We start from the raw sequence: 18327 nt of genomic DNA on the forward strand, positions 1-18327 counted from the left end.
TTTTCAACCCTCCCTCTCACCCTGCAAATTTGCCGGTTCAGCCCGCTAGAATGTAACTCCATGGCAGGTGGCACGCTTCCCTGTTCGCTTCTGCTTCAATCTCAGTTGTGGCCTCACAGCGCGACCCTCAGAAGGGAGAGGGAGAAGAAAGCAGCAGGGGGAAAAGCAGGATTCCCCTGAGAGCATCCATGGACGCCTCATGTCAGCTGTGATCACCACCCCAACGTTTTGGAACAGTTTTTTACTCATTCTGAACCCTTCCTCTTAAGCAATTCCACCTTTACATCTGAGTGAAAGAGCACACGGGGCCAAGGTTGACACTTACACATGCTTCATGTAACAAAAACTTACAGACTTCAGCAAGCAAAGTCCTCCAAGAATACAATGTTTGCCACAGAGCTATCTGACTGTTGTATCGATTGATATCCCAACTGTTGATAAAGATGAGTTTCAATAGCTTTAAACACAGCCTCTTCCCTGCCCCAGGGACAATCTCACCAGTGTTCTCAGCACTGCAAAACAGGAAGGAGGGGAGGGGAAATGTGTGTTATAAGCAAAGGGTCATGTTCCTTCTCGAAACCTGAAGGTGGGACAAGGAATAAAGTCCCGAGGAGACAAGTCAGGCCACAGGGTGCTCCTGCTATCAAAGATAATCACATCTTACATTCCCAGACACCGAAGAGCCAAGTTTAATCTTCAGCTGGAGTTTGGTCCCAACTACACCTACTACTGTAAGGTTAAGCCAGTCCTTACACAGCCAAGACTAACTGTCAGATTCAGCCCATTCAAGGCCAGTTCAGCCCACAAGCTCTAGTGTCACCACTGCCTTCCCATACTGACCTTCAATCGTTTCTGGCCTTCTCCCTTCCTCGCATATTTGCAGACAGCAACCACTTCACACCCAGGCTCTGAAATATCTTATCTGCATTCTTCTAACAAATGAAGCTGCTTCTTTGCGAGTTATTAAGCTGTTTGTATCCCAAACACCTGACCTCACTGTCCCACACACCATGTAAACAGGGAGAGAATTTGGCCAAAGGAATCCAGGATCCTTACCAAAAAGGTAAAGCAGGAGAGGGAAACGTAAGAAACCATGGCTTATTTTTACAACAATAATTCACCGTACAAGCTCATATCTTTTACTCCCAGACCAACGTTGAAAGCATCGGTTTCAGAACACACATTTGGCCTTTCACTAGGAACTCTATCGAGGCTTTAAAACTGGTTTCTACCCTGGCACACTGGAAGGCCACATAAGTGCGGGAAGACAGCTTTCCAGCTGGACGGGTGACAATACATGCCGTGCCTGCTCCACCACCGAGACTTGGAGCTGCGTGTCTGTGAGCAGCGGCCAGCTGGCCTTCTCCTCCACCTTCGTGTTCTGGCAGGCTCACACATTTCCAGTTCAGAGATTAAAACTGAGGGAGAGCTACTCAGAGTGACCCTGTTCTGTTCGTCGTCCCCCACTGACAACTACATTACACCAATTCCCTTTTCCAGCTGCCATCAAGCCTGTATCATTTAAGAGTACGAAACAAAAAACAACCTCTTGTCTGTAGAACTGCTTCCCCGATTTAAATGATCTCTCATAAAGCAATTAACAACTGTCTGCCATACAGCCATGCTGGCACAGCATACACCACAATGAGCTTGACCTCAGCCTCAGCTGGAGAGCAAAAGGTGCATTTGCACCTAAATCCAAGTCAGATATATCCAAAACGTTCATGGGATGCTTGTAGACAAGCTACTTACAGCACCACAAGAGTTGGGGCCTCCATTGAAGAGTGTGCAGGCAACCCTCACCACCTCTGCTTCCATCTTCCTCAAACCAGGGAATATATCCGGATGGAGAGGATTACTCCAGGCAAACTCTTCATACACCTTTGGAAAACAAAGACAGAAAGTTAGCCTGACAGATGTAGTACTGGATTATCAGTGCAGATTTGGGAAGTCACTGTAACACACTGTATAAGCAAATTAGCTGTGTTTAGCTGTAAAAATACTGCAGATCACCTTGGACTTAACTCCTGCTGCAAGTAAATACCACAAGCTGGGAAGCTACAGCTGAGGGGGATAAAGAAACCAAACTTATTTGTTTTTCTAGGGCATTCTGGCCTCTGGAGTGATTCTATAACATAGCGATATTTCTTGTTGGGAAGACAGGTTGAATTGTCTGGCTATTTTTTAAAGAGAACACAACGCACACCCTATGATTGCTTGACACAAAGCAGGTCAAAAAGCTCACTTTGCAGAACTAGCTTTGAAGTTGACTATTAAAGAGGAATTCTGAAGTGGCTAGAAAAGCACAGCTGCCCACCCACACCGCGACTAAAGTGGCCCTGGAAACCAGTATTTCACACTTGCTCTGCAACCGCGGGCTCGCAGGATACGGGTGGAACAGGCCAGTTCCGACCTCCTGCAGCTGAGATCAAAAAGCAACTGCAGGGCCGCTAAAAGAAATACAGCAGAAAAAACAGTGAATAATCGGCACAAACAGAGGGAATGTTTCCACAACACTCGAGCCAAGCTGAGGCCCCTCTAGAAAGGCTGCTCTGACCTTTATGTTTCCCCAGAAGTGGCAAAGAAAAAGTCAATGTGCAGGAGAAAACAGCAATAGCGAGCACCAAACAGGGCTCGTTACCGCTGTTATAAAAGCGGCTCCTAAGAGCAAGAAGGCTGGACCTTCTACCAGAAAACCTCTGGAACTAGGTATATTTGAAAACAGACATTTGGGCTGTTGAGGTTATTTTCCAAGCTTCTCAAAGGGATAAGTTCCTGAGTAGGTAAACAGATCTAACAAAGACACCGCTGAGGCATGCCAGCACTCCATTGTTGTAAGATTTGGACCGCCAAAAAACATTTTCCAAACTTCTTTTTTGCTTAACCCAGGAGGAATTCAGTTTTGCCCAGTGAGGGTGTTCCAGCCTGAGGTCCCACAGCCGGCCCCACAGCAGCAGGACAGCCAAGGCTGCTTCTACTCCAGCCTGCAGCAATGGCACATCTGTCAGGGGGGCTTGCTGAACATGACCTATGGCAATTTTATGCCTCCCACCATTCCCTGAATTCAAATGTCAGTGCCAGTTTCCAGCTTCTTACTTTCTTATTCAAAACACCTTATCTGATTGGATCCTGATTACACGGTTCTTTTCACAGCGACAGCCACTTGGCCAGCCTTACACTGCCCAAAAGCTTCGCGAATAATTCCACTTACATTCAGCCCAGGGTCTGTCTTCACAGTTGGGCAGTCTTAGCTTCAAAGCTTCCCTATTTATTTTGAAAGATGCTGGAGCGGTGTTGTGGGGCTTCTGGTCACCCTGAAGATGCTAAGGGTATCTGCAAAGATGCAAAAATCTACCTTCTGCTTGCACTTTACCTGCACTAGCAGACGGGTGAGTTTCTCTTCACCACTGTACACAGTTCCAGAGACTTTCCCATCCTGCCAACGTACGTCTCCTGAAAAAGAAAGAAGAGCACACTGCTTGCAGAAATCACATAGAAAGCAACAGTTCTGCAGATGAGAATTCAGCTCCTGAGATGTCACTGATGGGCAACAAGTACGATTTTTGTGTGACACTAAACCTGTGGCGTCATGTATCCCATGAACTTAGCAAACTGCAAGTGATGGCAATTCAAGGGTCAGCACATAAACAACATCTAGCGGCAGCAAGCAGCTGTATTAATGTGTAATCTACTTAATCCCCACTCAGTCTCCCCAAACTGCCGTCCACCCGTATTGCTAAAATTAACAGCCAGTTTCAAAGAGCACCCATCACCACTGCAGGTGACAAGAGATGGAAAGGCCAAGCTTGTATTGCTAAAACCTACAGCGCCAGATGCCTCAATTAAATTTCACCTGAAACAATATGCTGCTGAAGCTTTAACAAAGGAGAGCGGGTGGATGGAACAGCATCAGCAGCACACCCTGTTGAAAAGCGTTTCAACCCACTGTCCAACACGATGGTACTTAAGCACGTAACAAACACCCCAGCAACATATTTCCACTTGTTTGCTTACTGGCTCCCTCTCCTAGTTGCCTCCTTCAGAAAACTCAATAGTATCAGCTTCACAAGCATATATAAGCTGAACACAGTAACAATCCAACCCTCATTTCCAAGAAATTTTTAATATGAGTGGGAAGAGAGGGGCCATAAGAAAAAAGGAAAGAACCCAATGAAGGAAGGAAATAATCATTTGAGGGAAAACAAAGACAGAAGCTACATAAGCAATACATAAAAGCAGAGAAGAAGGAAGTTGCTACAGGATACTCGATTGCAAAACCGTTTGCTTCTGAATTTCAAGTAGGTACACTGTTCCAGCAGAAAATTCAAGGCACTGCTTAAATTTGGGGTAGGAGCAGGGCAGCTGTATCTTCTCCTCTGCACAGCAAGGCACCCGTTTTGCTCATTGGGAGGAACAAGCGCAGGAACAAACCCAGGTGGAGATATTTGCATGAGTGAGGCAACTCAAATTAAGTATCAGACTGTGCTTAGGTGGACTCAAGCCAGGAAAAGAACATCAGAACTTTTCCTTCCTTAAGTGGCATTTTCAAGGTGCAAACCATTATGACTTCAGTTCAGAGAGACAGTCTTGGTAACTCCCTAAAAATCCTGTTTGCAAGTTGGTGGGGGGGGGTTGTTCTGTTTGTTCGATTGATTTTGGTTGGGTTTGTATTCGTTCAGGTTTTGTTTGTTTAGGAGATTGTTTTGGAAGGGGTTTATTTGTTTCCCTTTGTTGTTTTTCAGGGTCTTTTTGTTGGGGTTTTTCTTTGCAGGTTTTGTTTGTTCGCTTTTGTTTGTGTTGTTTATTAGGAGTATTCCTTGGGGCTTCACAGAAAACACATTTCTGGTAACAGTCCAACATTAAGGCAACTGCTCAGAAATGTCACCAAAACTGCATTCAAATAATTTCCTCCATACTTCTCCTCAGCTCTGCCATCACCAGCTTAGAACTCTTGGGGCAAGGAACAGAATTTCAATGTAAATACCCAACCACAGCATTAGAAGTCATCAATACTGATCTTAGTGACTTCCAGGAGGAAAACAGACAAAAATCTGCAAGCAAAGAACATCAAGGAAGAACCACTTAAGATGAAACCATAAGCAGGAGCCATTAGATCTCATTTAAGAGGGTAGTTTCGTGTTAGGTCTGTGAAGCAGACCCACCTTTGCTGCAGCACAGACGCGCATTCATACCTTTGGAGCTGTACTCTTTCATCTTCTCCAGTACTTCGGGCTGGCTCATGCCTTGTTCCGGCAGCGCTTTGATATAATCCTTTTCATCTTTCAGGAAGGATAAACTGGAAGTGACATCATTCAAGGCTTCATCAATCTTCTTTTGAATCTAAAAAGAAAGGAAAACCATATCAACATTGGCATTGGCCAAATTATAAATAATTGTTGAGCGCATGCAATATTGAACTCACTGGCTCCATCCACACTATTGAGCAGAATAGACAGGAACTGTTTCAGCTCCATGACCAAAAAACCACAGCAGAGCTGACAGCCACACACTTCAGCTCCTCCTTCCTACCAACCTCTCCCTCCAAAAAACAAGCTGCCCAGAGAAGCGAACCGGCACCCATCCGTCTCTAAATCACACTGGGAACCGCCAGCATACACAGTTTATAAACCCATGAAAAGAGAACAGAGAAATCTCCACTACAGAGCCAGGTAGGCAATGTCTTGCTTCCCACCCACACCTTACACTCAGGAGGCCCGGACTTCTTCTCACAATACATTCCAAAGTAGAGACTTGTCTTCTGGGCAGCCCAGGTGTTGGGCTATCATCAGTTCTAAAGACTTTTGGACATTGGAACGCCTCAAAGTCAAGGCCTCCTGTAAGCAACTGATAGGTTATCGGGTATCAGCCTACCAAAGAGTGGAAAGAGCACACAGATAGCACCGGGAATCCTCTGGCACGGGAGCCCAAAAGAAGGTCAAGTCAGCACAAAACAGGGGTTGTATACAAGAGGCCCAGAAAGTGCCTTTTTCTAACAGGCAGACAAAAAAAAGATATAAGCAGAAGAGAACACGTCATTAATTCAACTGCTCAAGGGCTACTCAAGCCAGAAGAGGAAAGCTGGAGGACTTAACGTGACATAAAGGGGGACGCGTGTCCCTTCCAAAGGGCTGGAGGAGAAACTTGAGAATTGCTTCTGTGTCCACAGCAAAGGGAAAAAGTTCCTCTTTGCTACTTTCATTTGATAAAATCGCCTATAACAGACCTGACGCCGCAAATCAACGTGTAAATCTGCCAACACATCGAGCAGAAAGAAAGGCAATCATCAAGTGTGACAGCATCATTTGCTAGGCAAAATGAACCAAACTGTGCACTTTTTGATCGTTAAGTTGCTAACATGCTAAAACATGCTGACATTTCTAGTTTCAAGTTTTTACACCAAAAAAAAAAATCTCCCAAACACTAAAGCTTGCCTTATTTTAATGATTACACAAATTTCTGATATAAATGTGCTATAATGCTAACTATTGCTAATAGGTATCTGAGCTCTAAACTAATCACGGCCGGTCATCTGATAAGAAAATTATCCTTCCATGTTGCACAGCAAACACCTGGCTATCTCACACTTGCTCAAGAATAAGATATTGTTTCCAAAGAACAACTCAGGTTCAACAAGGTGGAACCCCCATTTCACAAGAGCGATACTACGACAAAAATACTAGGTAGGAATTATATCTTTAATTAAACCAAGTGGCAGCAGAAGAGCTTCCAGGTGTATATTCTTGGATCACTATGCCCACAGTAACATGACAGCAAAGCTGCACAGAAGTGTGAGGTGTCTGAGAGCGAGCTACGGAGGCTGAAACAAGGACCTGGGGTAATAGTAACAAAAGTTGTTCAAATACTTACTATAGCCCCGATAAATGGCATTTTTCTCAGTAGTTTAAAGAACTGTTTTTTAGTTCGTGATGTTAAACCTGGAAGATAAAAAGTCAGCAATTAACCTAAGATGACTGAAAAGAACCAACCAAAAAAGAGACTGAGCACAATACTTCTGATAGAGCCTGTGACAAAGACTCAGTATTTCTGATCCAGGCTAAAATGACACAGTGACCACAGGAACATGGTGAGACAGATGAGTATAGCAAAGAGAAACATGCAAAAGTGACCGTGACATCTGGCCTGCAGAACAGTAGCCATCTATGGGAATCACTAATTTGACTTGTTTTCTTGCTTATAAGGGAATTCACACTCACATGTGGAATTTCACAGAAGAATTTAGGATGTGCTAAAGGTTAAGGTCTTCAGTAAAAGGGAAAATGCTTCTTGAAATGATTTTCTGCATCTTCAAACCAGAATAGTGCTGCAACACGAAAACACTCAGCAAGGTGAACCAGGCTCCCAGGTCAAAGCAGGAAACAGCAGGTCAGCCCTAACATGCCCAGGATTCACCCGGTCAGTGCCTGCGCAGCCGCTGTAGGAACGTGTGATGCAACGGGAGGTGACTCAGGGCATGGACACAGGGCAGAGCAGAAATTCCACCACGGTCCAAATGCTGAAATGGGAGAAGCCACTAATGATAACCACCGGAAAACTCCCAGGGTAGCTCTAAAGGCAGGAATGAAAGCAGGATGACATAGATGCTTCATAACCACCAAAAATGCCTTTCGAGTCCTACAGGCATTTCAGCTGAGCACCAGCAGTTAAAGGACACGCCAACAAACAACTAAACAAACTTCAAAAATCAATCATTTCAGGACTTTGCAATTTTATCTGTATTCCACCTCAATACTTCATGTATCTTTTGAAAAGTTACAGAGGGACGGTGAATGCAGTTTGGCACATTCTGTAGCAAGCACTTGTTAACACTCTGACAATAATATTTCTGTTGCCCATTGCACTGTTTCACTAAGGATTTCCACAGTGAGAGAATACTGCACACTCTTGAAATGAAATGACAACCAGATCTCACAACAGTTAGTCAATACTAACTAACAGCACAAATAATAGTGGGGAAGCTAACATAACCCTGTCCTGAGCAAGGGCTTCACACAATGTCTTCCTTCCATGGACGTCCTCATTATTCTGCTACTCTCACTTTTAAAAGAACAAAAGGCTGGTTGAGGAACAGAGAGGCACAGAAGTAAACACCAAGTTAAAAACTCATCTGTTTTGAACAAACCGCCACTGGAGTGTAACCCTAAAGCAAACTGCAAAGCACCATGTTCTCTGCTGAGGGCAAGGTAGTCATCCCTGACCATCACACGTGTTCATCAAAGGAGATCTCATTGAAGAGCTATCAATATCAGAACCTGCACAAAACGGGAAGGTGCTTCAGGTGATTCACACAACACCACATGCAATTATATTGAACATCCTGAAGATGAAACACACCTCCAACACAATCTAAACCACATCTCCTCCCCCAGCAGGAAGGGAAACAATCAAGACCAAGCGTTATCCAGACACTCTGCACCAGTGATTAAGTTCACAAGAACGCAGCTCTCAGATAAATTTTCCCGGGTTTTGAGCAAGGGGAGTGTTGCAATAAGTAAATGGTTTAGCCAAAAGCAAAAGGGAGATGAGAGGAAGTGAAGGAGATGCGGGCGCATTCCAGGCTGGCCTACCGCACCCCGGGAAGGAATGGGGGTGTCTCAATGGTCAGACAGACCTTGACCTTCCTTTGGGAGAGGGTTTTGTTCGTACTAGTCAACAGCAGAAAGTCTGTTTTAACAAGTGCTCAGTCTTGTTTCATCCTCTTTCCTTCCACTGCTTAACTCTGTCCTCCCTCCCTTCCCCCAGGCATAGGAAAACCCCCAATTCCAAGCACTTACTCTCGGGCTGGAAGAGGAAGCCGTGCAGCCACACGCCTACAAGCGTCAAACAAAACGTCAACCCAACCAGCTGCCAGGGTTCAAGTCCATCGCACTGAGTGTTCACAAAGCTCGTTGCTTTCTCCCAGTACATCTGGAGGATTTCCTTGTAGGGAACGATTGTATCCTGTGCAAAGGAAAATGGAAATGACCTTGAGAAAAGTTCAAATGCACACAAATAGAGCATCAAAGAGTCTGTGAGTCTACTGGTGTTTTTCAGCACGCAGACCCCACACTTTCCTTAATTCCTGCAAACAGAACAGGTAGGAGATAGTAATGACAATTTCCAGTGGAGAGGCACTGATAAAAATACATATATTGAGATATTTCAAACATTCAGAGAGAAAGGCCAAGAGCAGAGGAGGAGGATGCGCAACCTTCGCAGTCCCAAAGCTCATCAGCAGATGAGGTATTTCCAAGGTATTATCAGGTGGCGAGTGAAGATTGAACAACTACAAGACATCAGAGAGGAGCCGCCATTCATCAGGTACCACTAAAACAGGTTTATTAACTACCTAGAGCTGGATTTTTCAAGCAGATGTTAAGTAACTCAGCAACTCCCTAAGTTTAAGATCTAATTAGTATGTTCCATACCAAGGGAGGAAGGAAGAGACAAACACTACTGCTGCCAAAAAAACAACAGACACACACCAAACGTGATGCAGCAACAATTACAGTGTCAAACTAGCAATTAATGTCGGAACAGAGCCCAAGTACCTCATCAATAGCTTCAAAGCACACTCAAGAGTCTCAGAAAAACAGGGGGGGGGGAAAATGGATGTACACAGGGGGAAAAGGCTGTTTCCCCCAAAAGAGAGTCTGCAGTACAACTCCCTGGAAAAAGGGCTGTGGAGGTAAAAAGAATCCAGGTAACCACACCTGGTTTGGGTGACCAAAAAGAAGCATTTGGAGGTTTTGCTGCACGTTATAGACAAAAGCTTGTGCATTTTGCTACTTTTTAAAAAAAAAAAAAAAGCTCTCCAGCTGCCAACAGAGCACTTTTCCCACCCTTTCTCCCCGGTTAACCCACCACCAAGCCCAGCTTGCCCCAGGTTTACTGGAAAGCTTTCTGGGGGGCCATGTCCCGTGCTACAGAGCTTCACCCACCAAAAAACACTGAAAGTACACGGGGCCTTTCAAAAGATTTGTTACTAAACCCTGGAAGGAATCCATCCTGATACCTCTGCTGTCATACCCTCAGTGGGCTTAGAGCAGCTTGCAAAGATGGATATAAATAAACCACCAAGTTAAAGCTGCTAAAGCTTCCCTGCTCAGCACCCTTTACAGATCTCACCTCTGGGTCAAGTCAGCAACAGAAGCAGCATTTAATATATATATTTTTAGGTCACCTTTAGGGGTAACATGTCCTTCCATTACAACTGGAAAGGCTGACAGCCTAAAAAAAAAGCCGAGTTCTTCCAAATAATCAATGGAGGAAGGCAGGATTCTTTACAAAAATAACACTCATGGATATTCACTACTTTGTAAAAGCAGTAAAATGCATATAATGCAACAGAGTTTAAAAATATTTAAGCAACTCAAACATAAAGCTACAAAAATCCAGGAAAACAGCAGCATCCGCTAATATCCCCCAAACCCCAGCACGGGCTGCAGGATGCGGACCAGACACACAAAGCCAGGGCTCCTCACAAGGAGCAGCGCTCAGCTGTGAGACGTCAAATTCACACCCATCCATTAGCAAAAAGCAGATTTAAAACCATACCAGCTACTGCAGCCTCGAAAACAAGCGAGTCACATAAACCGCAGCACTTCGGCAATGTCCCAGCTGATGGCCTCCAATCCGGCCACCACAAAGCCTGGAATTTACCCTAGAATTTAAGTGAAGAGCTACATTTTTCAACTAACCAGAGGTGATGCTTAAGTTTCACCGAGTCTGCACAGTCATCTCAGAAAAGTCCCTGGAAAGGCATGTTTAACCAACAAGTGTGACTTTAGCTTATTGCCTAGGAGCTAATGCTGGGATAACATCCAGCTTTGGAACTGCACTGGACGGATGGAAACAGAGCCACCTATGTGTTGGTGTCTCAATAGCTCTTCTCAGCTGATGGCAAGAAAATGCTTCGGGATCAAATATAAAGTGGGATGTGCTGGTTTCCCCCCCCTGAAGATGGAGGATACAGTAAGCTACAAGCCCAAAATCAAAGTGGAACATGAACTTTTAGACAGCAGCCATTTAAGTCAGCGGCCAAGTTAAAGTCTGGCAAGAGACTGATCTCGCTCCTGGGGAACTCTCTGGGCAGAAGACTCAAGCCAACTGTGTATCTTGTGGTCAAATCACACACTCCCCACTGAAAAAGGAGGAAAAAAATAAATAAGTCAGTTTTTCTAGACACAACAAATACCAGTAGCAAATCTTGCACCCAATGGCAGAACTAAGCAAACCCTGGGCAAAGCCCTTCTGTCCCCTCTTTTCTGTAAATTCAGACTCTGAACTCCAGGTGATCCCAAGCAAAGCGCAGCCAGGGCGTCTGCGGGGTGTGACACTGCAGTGACCCCAGCCGCTCCTGCACAAAGGCATTTGCTCAGCCGTATTATTATCTCAGCAAAGAAAAGGCTCAGGTGCACAGCAAAGACTCACCTTTCCATTACTGCACAAGACAAGATATTTTACCTTAAGTTTAGCCCAAGCTAGAAGCACGCACACCAGCACTGATATATGGGAACTCAATGGTATGGCTTCAGTTTTGAACAAATGAGAGAAGATTTTTTTTTTATGATGTTCATTCTAAGCCATTGAAGAATTTCTTTCACTTTCTCACTTTAGCGAACAACCTGAGATGACTCCGCAAAGAATACGGTTTGACGGGGTAAAGTTCTCTGTATGCCTCACTTTCTCCTACTTCAGTCATTTCATACTTGCAAAAGTTTGAATGAGACTGATCAATTTCAGAGAATATTAAAAAGAAGGATCAATAAAAATGTAAAAACAGGCATGGAAGATGGCTTAGCAATGAAATACCATTGCTCAGCTCCCTGGCTAACCAGCACTCAGCGTTTCTAAACCCTCCCTTTGCCCCAAAGGATCCAGCAAGATAGAAGACCTCTGCTTTCCCAATTACTAATTCAATCCCAGAGAAACCAGAGGGCATTTAGCAGGTTACATTCAAACGTCCTCTCTTTATTCCACCCAAGGAGGAGTGATGACAGCCTCACCGCTGCAGTCCTAGGTTGCAATACATCTATTGCCCACATCCAACCATTCCCTTTGAATCCCTTCCCTGCAGCCCTGAAGGAATTGCTCAAAACAAAGGAAAACCCAGGGATTCTTCTTATCTAATCAACTTCAGCCATAAGAAAAGTTCAGCAGTAAGACAGGATGCATTTGGCAGGATTAAAGCATCCACTTGCTCCTGCTATTACCGCTTCCCCAGCTGGGCTACAGAGAATAAGCTGGCCTGATTTTAAGCCTATCTACGGGACAGAATTTCATGTAAGAAAATAACCTGCTTCTTCATGAACACATTAAAAAAATAATTAAAAAAGCTTTCCCTTCCATTATAGGAGAGTAGATAAGCTGGTTTTATTTCCTTATAAGAATCTTCCCCCCACAAAAGCTTCACAAGACACAGGATTATTTTCGAAGCAGTCTAAAAGCCCGACTTATGAGCCTGCTAAAAAGCATAGGGGGAAAAATCTCCACTGGAGGATTTGTTTTTAACTCTCAAAGCATTAAGACAGACCTAGGTATCGGATAAAATACTAATTGCTATCATTAGGACTTGCAGTGTTCATTTGTACCGATATTAATGCACTCAGCAACCCAAGCAGTTTACATATTGAATTTTTAGCTCCACAGATTAGGAATACATCTTTAGGACTTTATTTCTAAAAGCCATTAGCTAGCTGAGCCGGTTCCAGTGATAGCACTTACACCACTACAAAAGAGGACAAATTAACTGCAGCAAAGCTTTTCTGTCCCAGACGATAAAAAAGAGGGGGGAAAACATGCCAAAGCTAACAAGAGCACATAGCGCAGTTTTGCCAGAACAGCATTTCCTCGACTGCGCGTTTTAGGACTAAACTAAGCCTTAAAAATTAAAATAAGAGAGAGAAGGAAAAACAGAAAGGCAATAAAGTGGAGGACCTCACACTTCTGTTACAAGTGTCCCCTGTTTCTGACACTGTAAAGGGGAAGCGCTCTTAAAGTTTACCTGTGGAAAGAGAAGAAAAACAAGTTTTATCAGCAGAATCTGCTTTACCCAGGGGAGTATTTAAAGTGGGCCACAGGATAGAACTAGCTTTTAAAGGCAAGTTTATTTTGAGCAAAAGCATGAATCTTAGGCTCACTGCCAGAGCAGGAACTGCAAAAATCAAACCGCATCTTCGGCTTTCACCCGAATCCAACATTTTCCCAAACCAGGGGCCCTCTGAGCCCCTTCCCTGTGTCCAAACCTTCACATCTGCATTTGCCATTTGTCTTTTCTCACTTCGGCAAAGCTGATGAGCGGGGCCATGCATCACCCAACTCGGCACATAGTAAATCAAGGCAGAGGGAGACTGCACAGCACCTGCCAGGTCAACTCTGATTAGGCTAATGCACGGCATACAGCTATTGCCATCCTAATTAAGCTCTGTGCTCCTACGCAACAAGTTTGGGTTTTTTCCCGAGAAGGCTTCTCGACTGAAAATAAACCACAGAAAAGCAGCAACAACGCAGCAGCTTTGTTTATTTATTCTGTTCCTAAGAAGGAGGAAGACTTCAATTAGCCGCGCCTTAGTTAACACCTTGTTGCCAGCGCAGGCTCTGGCTGCAAAAGACACGTCCGACCAGCATAACTACAACCAGTGTAACTACAACGAGCGTAACTACGCTGTGTAACTGGCCTGGCCGTAGGTAAATCCTGGACTTGCAGCCTCCAGCCCAGCAGCTTCCTACCAGAGAGCCGGGGACGGGAATTGAGCAATGCCAGCTCCGCCTCGGAGGGTGCTATAGTTGCAGTGTTTTGAGTCGCGCCCCAGCAATGAAGCAGCTCCTCTGACCCTCCCTGCCACCCCCAGCGTGACAAACAGCTTGACATAAGCAACACATAAGAGAACATTTGTTAGTTGTCTCCTAATTATAGCTGGAGGTTTAGATTCACGTGCTGCCCTCCTCGCCAAAGGATGTGGGCACGCAGAGAGATACCAGGCACAGGAGTCTCTCAGAAATCAAGAATCATGAACCTTCAGATCTACAGGCTGAACTACATGAAAGAAAAACACATCCGGGCCATGCTCATCTCACCACAGCTCGCTAGTACCACCAGCTTCTTTTGCATCGTGTTTATTTCCACCACTGCCATACTGAAATCTTACTTTTTCCAGAGTGACAGCAAGTTTTTTTTCACCTCTGCAAAATGACCATATACATACTATCCCAGCAGCACTGAGAGTTCAAGGGGAGTGCCTAGACTAGGACTAATTATAGCTTCAGCACGAAAACAAACAAGGCGGCAACTCAGAGTAAGGCCAGCAGCATCCCAGCTTCCACTGCAGAGAAGGAGCATGAAACAACCAAAATAAGATGGAAAAGGGCTGACTTGAGGCTCAAAAAAATGTGTAGTATTATGAGAGCCCAAAGGACTTACAAAATTAGATGCAATTTCAAATTTCTTTTAACCCAAAACACGGAGATGTTGCTACCTTTTCCTCACTGTGCTCACTACAACAAACCAATTTATAGAAGCAAAGTCTTGGCACACACGAGGTAGCACAGATCTCAAATCTCACAAGAGGCGGGATTCACTCAATAGATGCCTTACATGAAGCCATCACGGATCAGCTGGTAGGTCACCAGCTCCAAGAAGGTGCAGTTGCTGCAAGGAAACCTCCTCTCTTGGCATACCAAATAATTAGGATAAAAGAAGCGCTCAGTTCCCTGTGCGCTGGGACTCATCCAGACTCATTTGTCCACTCCTCCACTCAGCATCCTGCCAGATGTAGATCACATAGTCCTTTCTATGTGCCTTCTGCAGGGCAAAACTAGTTATTTATTTGAAACATTTTGCGAGTAGCTCGGTGCCATGCAGAGGTACACGCAGCATTAAAAGATAAACTCTTGGCGGGAGCTGTCTGCAAGCAGGCGACAGCATGACAATTGTTCTGGGGACAAGCATCGGCAAACAAAGGCAGCACCAAAACCTGGCACAGCTTCCTAGCAGGGTTATGCAAGCCCCTGACAAAACCTCTACTATCAGCACAAACTGAATGTCGCTATTATTCGTTAAGGGCCCTGTTCTTGGGCAACTTTGACCACAGCGCAGGATCCTCAAGGGCCATCTTATCAACGCCAACGTGCAAAAACCCGGCAGACACTGCGATACCTCGTCACACGCCTTCCAGAAATGTGGCCCGGATGGATCTTGATGAGGTCAGAGGGCAAAGGAACTGGAAATGCTCAGGAAGCAAGGGCTTCCAAATGACTTTTACCTGCAAATTTCTAGGAAACACAAATTGTTCCTTAAAAATAAAAAATAATCTATCACAGTCACCACAGCCCACTGCAAAGAGACCAACACACCTGCTACTACAGCATCCATCGATGGAATCCAGATCTCAGTTACGCATCGCACACTAAGGACAGCACTAAAATGCACTTCAAAGTCCCTATCGCTACACTAACCAGTAAAAAGGTCGCCGCCATTTATCCAATACACAAAGAGATTTCAGTAGCAAATACTCCAGAAAGCAGGCCTGCTGATACTTGAAAGGAAAGGTCTTTGACCACCTGGGATGCCGGGAACAAGAGCAACAGTTCTAGCTCAAAAATGCATCACTCCATTTCCAAAAACCAGAGAGTGTGAACAGAGCAGGGCTGCTGAAACAACGCTCACCGCACACTGGGGTCTGTGGTGGGAGACAGCTGGTGCAAGAGGAGATCAGATTGAAACAACATCTTTTTATTGCCAGAATTGTGTGTTTGGCAGAAGAGACAAGCAGTACCTCAAAATCCTTACTCAGGGAAATGAGCTGTACCGAAAATACCTTTTGCCAAGAGAATCAGAGTGAGGTTTTGATCACTGCCGCACCAGTCAAACCACATGCATGCAATAAACGCTGTGATTAAGGTTATCTTAACGCTACCAAACAGTGGAAATATGCACTGGAGAAATCAAAGGCGAGGAGTACGGTGTCAACTCAGCAGACCCTCCCCTGCTCATGTTAGCAATTCATCTATAACTTTTAAGGGCAGCAATACAGCAGAAAACTCTTAGTAGTCTAGAAGCGTGCAGTACTTGGGAGAAGTAAGATTCTTCTTCATCTAGGTAAGAAAATTTCCAATGGTTTGCAATCCCTTTTGCTAAGGTCATGGGAAGGATCACAGAGTAAAAACCACAATTTAGGAAAAACACTATAACTCATTTTTTCCTCCAGAGAAAGCTCCAGCCCCCACGTATACAACCAACTTAGCATTCCAGAAGCCCCAAACACTGTTCAATAGCTACTGTCTAGACTAACAAACGAAACAGCAAACCTGCACAACTCCTCCAGACGCTGTAAGTAGCAGTTCTCTCCACAAAGCCTTAGCACGGAGAGACTAAAGCGAGAACAGCCTGACCACACAGCATGCTTCCAGCAACCCCAGGCCAGTCTAGACCACACGGTGCACAAGGTGTGCAATATATTTACTCGGTTCCAAAAGAGCTAACTTTTGGCAACCGAAACACAAGCGGTGCAAACTCTCAGTGCTTTCCCAGGCTACCCATGCTGACAGGCATGCCATGGGCTCTGCTTTTGTCACCCATAGAGGGTGGTGACATGCTGGCGGGGCTCAGCTCCACGCCAGAGTGGGAAGAAGCAGCAGCACTTGAGTGTTTGGGCACCGAAAGCTGCTCCCTATGAGCAAGTGGGAAAAGGCAGCTGGCCAGAGATGATGCTCTTTCCTCTACCATCCAGTGGCAGCCACGATTTCAAAGTAGCTTCCTGCAGGGATTAAAAAATAAAGTAAAATAAGAAAGATAGCACCCTATCTGAGTTTGAAGACTCAACCTGCACGCCAGAATCACAGAATGTCCTGAGTTGGAAGGGACCCACGAGGATCACCGAGTACTTTGTCACTTTGGCTGTGACGAGCATAGAATGAGAGGAGGGAAGTTTAAACACTTTTTACCTGATTAACGCCTTAATCACGCTACACAAATTCTCTAAACTCACAAACTGCTCTACACCGGCTTGGTTTGCAGTCTTAATTGGCCCGGATCTATATAAAACCAGATCAGTAACACAGTGATAAGGCACAGTTATTGCATGCTGAACCGTATTTATGTATAATATGTGAAAAACTCGGTAGGACCCCATCTTGACCTCGTTAAGCAGGGGCCTCGCCCGGCCGCCGGCCAGGGGGGTCGGCCAGGTCCCCTTCCCGCCGGACCCCCCCCCCCCCCCCGTCCCGACCCCCCTGGCCGGCGGCCGAGCTCGGCCAGGAGCCCCCTGAGAAGCAACCGAGAGCCCCCGGCCCACACCCGCCCCCCGCCGGACAAGGCCCCGGCCTGGCCGCCTCAGGGCCCGGGACAGCGCAGGCCGCACCGGGACACCTTCCTCCGTGTGCCGCCCGACCCCACACAACACCCCGCTCACCATCGCTGCTGCTGCTTCCTCCTCCCTCGTCCTCCTCGTAGAGGGGCTCCGGGGCCGAGCTCTCCCCGCCCCGGTACCGAGATTGCCCGGGCGCCTCCCCCCGCACTCCCGCCCCGCTTCCCTCCCGCCAGCGCCCCCTGCTGGTTGCGCCGCCAGGGAGAGAGAGGCCTAAACACATCCCCCCCATAAGGCCTAATTTAGAGCTTTTTGCCCTCAATTTTAAAGCCACAAGATTCAGCGCTGCGGGATAACGCTGGCTTTTAACCAAAAGCCTAAAAGAAAAAAAAAAGCGGTTTATAAGCTCGCCCTGTTGACACCCCAGGTCAATGAGCTGCTTCCTCACAGCACCACCAAACAGAGAAACTCCTGATAATAGCGTTTTAAGGAATTAACGAGCAAGCAGTTCTCAGAGCCTGCCTCCTCATTAATTAGCTGCAAAGGTCCATCAATATCAGCGTGCTTTGAGTATGAATGTACTCTAAATATAAATACATGCCTCCTTCACTTCAGATGTGGAAATCCAATAAGTGGGTCTTGATCCAGAAACAGGGTGAGAAAAAGGAATTAATTGTGATAGTTAGAAAGGACTTGTGTTTATGGTCTTCACAAACTCATATTGACAAGTCATAAAGCTGCAGTCCCTAAAAAATGAGTAACCCTGACAATTTCATATGGAAAACATGAAGACTAAGACATAAACATGAAGACTGTTTTGCAAAGCTGAAGTTAAGCATTAATACCAAATCGAAACATGCACATTCTGGAGTCAGGTTTCCAAAAAGTACGAGATTGCTTACAGTTAAACGTAAAGATTGTAGAGGTGCTTGTCTTCTGATTATGGAGTCTAACATTCAGATTATCAAGGTTTCTCTGCAGCCATGAGAACCAGCAGCTTACCTTTTCAAATGTGCCATGTGAG

At 45.5% G+C, this 18327-nt stretch overlaps 1 protein-coding gene across 7 annotated transcripts in view; it reads right to left on the minus strand.

Moving 5' to 3' along the window:
* SGPL1 (sphingosine-1-phosphate lyase 1) overlaps positions 1 to 17501 on the minus strand; it is a 231618-nt gene extending 214117 nt beyond the window's left edge. For all 7 annotated transcript variants that reach the window (XR_014184160.1, XR_014184161.1, XR_014184162.1 and 4 more), the window contains exons 1-6: positions 17409 to 17501; positions 8793 to 8958; positions 6868 to 6935; positions 5193 to 5340; positions 3374 to 3453; positions 1753 to 1881 (exon numbers count right to left, since the gene is read on the minus strand). Coding sequence is in view for 1 of the 7 variants with exons in the window: in XM_082053703.1 (XP_081909829.1) it covers positions 1753 to 1881; positions 3374 to 3453; positions 5193 to 5340; positions 6868 to 6935; positions 8793 to 8958; positions 17409 to 17411 (594 nt within the window). In the remaining 6 variants the exon portion in view is untranslated. The remainder of the gene's footprint in view (positions 1 to 1752; positions 1882 to 3373; positions 3454 to 5192; positions 5341 to 6867; positions 6936 to 8792; positions 8959 to 17408) is intronic.
* Positions 17502 to 18327: the final 826 nt, after the last annotated feature.

This window comes from Streptopelia decaocto, assembly GCF_964273445.1.
Source record: "Streptopelia decaocto genome assembly, chromosome: 5".
NCBI lineage: Eukaryota > Metazoa > Chordata > Aves > Columbiformes > Columbidae > Streptopelia > Streptopelia decaocto.